This window comes from Nansenia antarctica (genome assembly GCF_963989245.1).
Source record: "Nansenia antarctica genome assembly, chromosome: 8".
NCBI lineage: Eukaryota > Metazoa > Chordata > Actinopteri > Argentiniformes > Microstomatidae > Nansenia > Nansenia antarctica.
This window is the reverse complement of record NC_137678.1, coordinates 31,664,750-31,669,749: the sequence shown is the minus strand read 5'-3', so window position 1 is coordinate 31,669,749 and position 5,000 is coordinate 31,664,750. Positions and strand designations below refer to the sequence as shown.

General features: G+C 53.3%; 1 protein-coding gene across 1 annotated transcript in view; it reads left to right on the top strand.

The window, feature by feature from the left end:
* plxna4 (plexin A4) overlaps nucleotides 1-5,000 on the top strand; it is a gene marked incomplete at its 5' end in the record, with an annotated part of 86,928 nt that overhangs the window by 37,524 nt on the left and 44,404 nt on the right. Inside the window, 2 exons of the mRNA XM_080538277.1 lie at nucleotides 3,654-3,720; nucleotides 4,616-4,762. Coding sequence (XP_080394403.1) covers nucleotides 3,654-3,720; nucleotides 4,616-4,762 — 214 coding nt within the window. The remainder of the gene's footprint in view (nucleotides 1-3,653; nucleotides 3,721-4,615; nucleotides 4,763-5,000) is intronic.

Below are 5,000 nucleotides of genomic sequence, written 5' to 3'. Positions count from 1 at the left end.
GTTGCTATCGACTCTAAAATGTTCCTGTTGCATAAAGCTCACCTATGAGTGGCTAAAGTAAGATTGACGTATAGATAGCCTGTCACGCAATGCATTCTAGGACAGAAAAAACATGGCGTCCGAAACAGCTACACCTAGCGGCGGAAGATGTGAGAGATAAACTCCCTTTTTTTGTTGAAAACATATGTATATTGGAGGAATATAATGTGGAGAAAAGTATACTGCTGTATACTTAGCAGTTGGGGAAAAAAAGTTTAAAGTTACTTAAAAGTTAGCACTTTTCCAACGTAAGGCTGACTCGTTCCCATAGCAACACAGCTCTTAAATCAAGTTTAGCCAGGGGGGGAAGGTGGCTAACTTTCTAACCGCAAAATAAATCAGTCTTAATCCCAACTGGCAGTCTTAATTAGACTGGTCTAACCTGAGAATATAAGACTAGTCTAAGGCTTAGACCAGTCTTAATCTATGTTTATGAGAATATAAAACTAGTCTAAGGCTTAGACCAGTCTTAATCTATGTTTATGAGAATATAAAACTAGTCTAAGGCTTAGACCAGCCTTTATGCCAGTTTATGCAACTGGCCCCTGGAGCTAAGCTAAGGGTCACTCGGGCGTACCAAAGATGGAATAGGGGGGGTGGGGGTGTGGGGGTTTGAGTGCAAGCCCCAGAGGGGCTGAGGAGGGGAGAGTATACCCAAATCTACTGAATAACCGTCGTGGTATAACCCTCATCCTAGTTGAGTTCAACAGCTTGTAATCTATCACCGTTAATTAACAGGTGTGTTTTTGCGAATAACGGCACAGTCCCTTCAGCTGAGGTTCACCGCCACGACTCTAGGCCCCCCCCCCCAGCCTGCCTCCCCTGGTGTTCTACCCCCCCCCCCCAGCCTCCCCTGGTGTTCTACCTCCCCCCAGCCTCCCCTGGTGTTCTACCTCCCCCCAGCCTCCCCTGGTGTTCTACCTACCCCAGCCTCCCCTGGTGTTCTACCTCCCCCAGCCTCCCCTGGTGTTCTACCTCCCCCCAGCCTCCCCTGGTGTTCTATACTTCTGGTGTTTTTGAAGACATTATTAACAGGCCGCAGCAGTCACCTCCATGCCTCCATGTTCCTTATAATCCGGTAGAATTGGCATCGCTTTATTTACGCTATTTATTTATTTACGTTACCGGTGGTGTGGAAACCCAGATGCCATGGATTCCATCTCCCATCCAAGAACATGGAAATGTCTGAGGAGACCATATGTGGGAGAGATGTGTGAAGAAGATCTAAACGTTAAGCCTCGTTTATGGAGCGGGGCTCTGCGCAATATCCTAATGCCTCCCCCCCACCACCACCACCCCACCCACCCCACCCCCGCTTCCCGCATCTGCCATCCAGGAATCCTCCAGGTCCCCGTTTCTGTAGCAGAGGCAAACCGGAGGCCGTAATCAGGGCTAGCTAAGTACCAGAGACCCCCCCCCCCCCTGGCTCTCTCTGTACCCCCCCCCCCCCCCCCCCCCCCGCGTGCCAAACGGGCACTCTGCCTCCGTACATTACACCACGTTACAGCCACATTAACTTGTAACGTCGCTCAGATTGTTTGAAGTGGGTTGCCGGGGGGTGTGGGACAGGGGGGGTGTGGGACAGGGGTGCGGGGGTGCGGGGGGGAGAGGTTGTTTTGAGGTTGTTTCGCGGGGCGGTTGCGTCACAATGCGGCGTCCGTCCTCCGTAGAGACGCCTGGGGATGAGGAGGAGCCCGAAAACACATCATTACTGCAGGGCCTGGCTCTGGACACCCCCCTCCTCACACACTCACACACGTACACAAACACGTACACACACACACAAACACGGACAAACACGCACACACACGTACACATACACACACACAAACACGTACACACACGCACACACGTACACACACACACACAAACACACACACACACACACGAACATGTACACACACACACACAAACACGTACACGCACACACACGTACACAAACACACACAAACACGTACACACAAACACGTACACACACACATACACACACATTTCTGAACACAGGCGCACAAAGTAGAAACATAATACATAAAACATAACACGTGCATGCACACACACACACACACACAGACACACACACACACACACACACACACACACACTACAAACAGGATTCTTGGTGTGAGCTGTAGAAGAGGAGGAGTAGGAAGAGAGGAAGGAGAAAGTTAAAGGGCTCGACCGAAGCAACTCTTATTCTTCTCTTTTTTACAGAAATCCCCCCCCCCTCCTTCCTCCCTCACCCTCCTCCTTCCTCCCTCCTTTCTGTACTTTTCTTTTCATCCCTTTGATAGATGTGCTGAATGTTGTGGACATGGAGAGCATTTGGAAGTGTGTGAAGTGTGTGTGATTACAGGGTCCAGTAGTGGCGCGAGGGGGGGGGGGGGGTGAGAGAGAGAGAGAGGGAAGGTGGGAGGGAGGGAGAGAGAGAGGGAGGGAAAGAGGGAAAGAGTGAGGGGGACACATGAAAGGAAAGATGAAACGTGACCTGGTTGACCCTCGCATCCACACACGTTGGGGGGCCCGCCGCTGTGCCGGAATAAAAGTGCGGTGGGCACAGCGAGGGCCGGAAGCTAATCCCCTCCAGGTGTTGTGCCAGCGCTGGGGGGGGGGGGGGGGCAGGCAGGACTACTGGCACTGTGGCACAAGCCCCCCCCCCCTCGAACCACCCCCACTGCCCCCCCCCCCCCCCCCCCGCCATCTCTCACAATGGAGGTCCTTTAAGAGGCCCTCTGAGGGAGGGCTGCAGGTGCCACAACACTGGGGCAAAGGGGGGGGGGGGGGGGGCAGCTCACACACACACACACATAATGAAACACAATGACACACAATGGCTTTAATCCTGAAATATTGATGCCCATGGCCATGCCTCATTGAAATGCTGCGTGCGTGCGTGCGTGTGTGTGTGTTTGTGGATCCTTTACTTGGCACACTACCCACACACACCCCCATCGCACAAGGGTGGGACCATGTTAAAGGATATCCGACACCCCCCCCCCCCCCCGTTGTTGTTATTGTACACCTATTACTCATTAACGGGCTCGCTAGCTCCCGGTAGCCACCCCTAGTGTTCGCCACCCCCGCTTTGTAAGTTCAGTCACGGGCGGCCGAGGCACATTGTGTCCGTTGCACTTTTCCTTTTGTAAGCGGATCCGCCTGGCCTCTGAATGGGCTGGGGAGGAGCCGGTAATGAGGGCAGCGTTATTACAGGACCACGGCGGCCCTCTAATGACATCAATCCACCGGGATCAAATAAGGCTTTTAATTGGTTTCCCTTGTATCGAAAAGCCCCCAGCGTAAATTAGGTGCCCTCGGTTGTGTGCCTGAGTAGAAAAGGCAGCCGGAAAAGATTGGGGATAGGGGGGGGGCGGGGAGGGGGGGGGGTGAGGTGGGCCAGGGGTCGGCATGGGGGTGGGGGCGGGTGGTTTTTAGATGTGCGAGGCAATTCGTTGTTCTTGTGTAACAAAAAACCCCTATTCATTAACCGACAGTCATCATTTTTTCCAGAATATTTAATGTCGTCCGTGACTGCCGCGTCGAATAATGAAGGCGGTAATGAAGAGTGTGAGTGTCGTGTGTTCATTCCGTGCGTCTCCTCTCTCTCTGTCCGTTTACAGAACCGAATCGGTGGCGGAGAAGATGCTGACCAACTGGTTCACCTTCCTGCTCTACAAGTTCCTCAAGGTAAGCGGCACCTACCTCCCTGTTCCCCTCGCCAACACACTCCCTCTCTCAGTGTGTGTCTGTGTGAAGTGGCCAGGTTAAAGACATTATGTTTTAGTGTGTGTTTTTTTGGGGCGTCACTTATCGAGCCCACCTTTCCCTCCTGACTGGCCCCCCACCACACTCACACACACACACACACACACACACACACACCCGAGTAGTGAACTGTCGTGTTGCTGTTTAAGCGGTCGGTCGGCCCTAGTCATGTGTAGAGTGTGTTACATCACAGAGGTACACACCCCGTATCCCATCAGGTCTCTGAGGGGGTGTGGCGACGGCTCTCTCTCAGACGGAAGAGTGATGTCTCCCTCTTTCTTTCATCCTCTCCTCAACCACTCATCCCTCTCTCTCTCAGCCTAGAGGAGGAGAGGAAGACACTGATAGATGGCACGTCTCTCCGTTTGATGAAGGGCTTTTGATACGAGGGCTGGCTCACCCAGTCTATCATGCCAACGTTTGCTCACTTTTTCCAAAACTTCTCCAGACTTCTCTAGCTCGCGTCTGGAGGGAGGAGAGGCTGCTGGGAGCTGGTGGCGGTAGACTAGGGGAAGGCTTCTCTGGGGGAGGATAGTGAAGTTGTCCTTATTTACATGGCAAAGCTAGTTATGGTGATCTGATGTACGTAACACGTGGACTTGGTTCTTTTTGAAACCGCTAGACTAAAACAGCCTTCTGTCTCTCTCTCTCTCTCTCTCTCTCTCTCTCTCTCTCTCTCTCTCTTGTCTGTCTCTCTGTCTGTCTCTCTCTCTCTCTCTCTCTCCCTCTCTCTCTCTCTGTGTCTCTCTCTCTCTCTCTCTCTCGCTCTGTGTCTCTCTCTCTCTCTCTCTCTCTCTCTCCCTCTCTCTCTATACAGGAGTGTGCCGGCGAACCCCTGTTCTCCCTCTTCTGCGCCATCAAGCAGCAGATGGAGAAAGGCCCCATTGACTCCATCACGGGCGAGGCGCGCTACTCGCTCAGCGAGGACAAGCTCATCAGACAGCAGATCGACTACAAGACGCTGGTGAGGGGTCAGGGTTCAGCGGCCTGCGTTTAGGGTTACAGAGAGGGCCGTTATGGGTTGTCAGTCGCGAGCCACAACGCTGCCGCCCGCCCACTTTTCATGCCTGACAGGAAGAGGGCGCGGAGGGGGCGACCTCACTTCCTGTTGTGACCGCAGCTGTCAGTCGGGTGGAGAGGGGGGGACCGTGTGCAGCGATCAACACAAGTCTCTGTCCTCCACTCTGTTCTGTACTTATCTG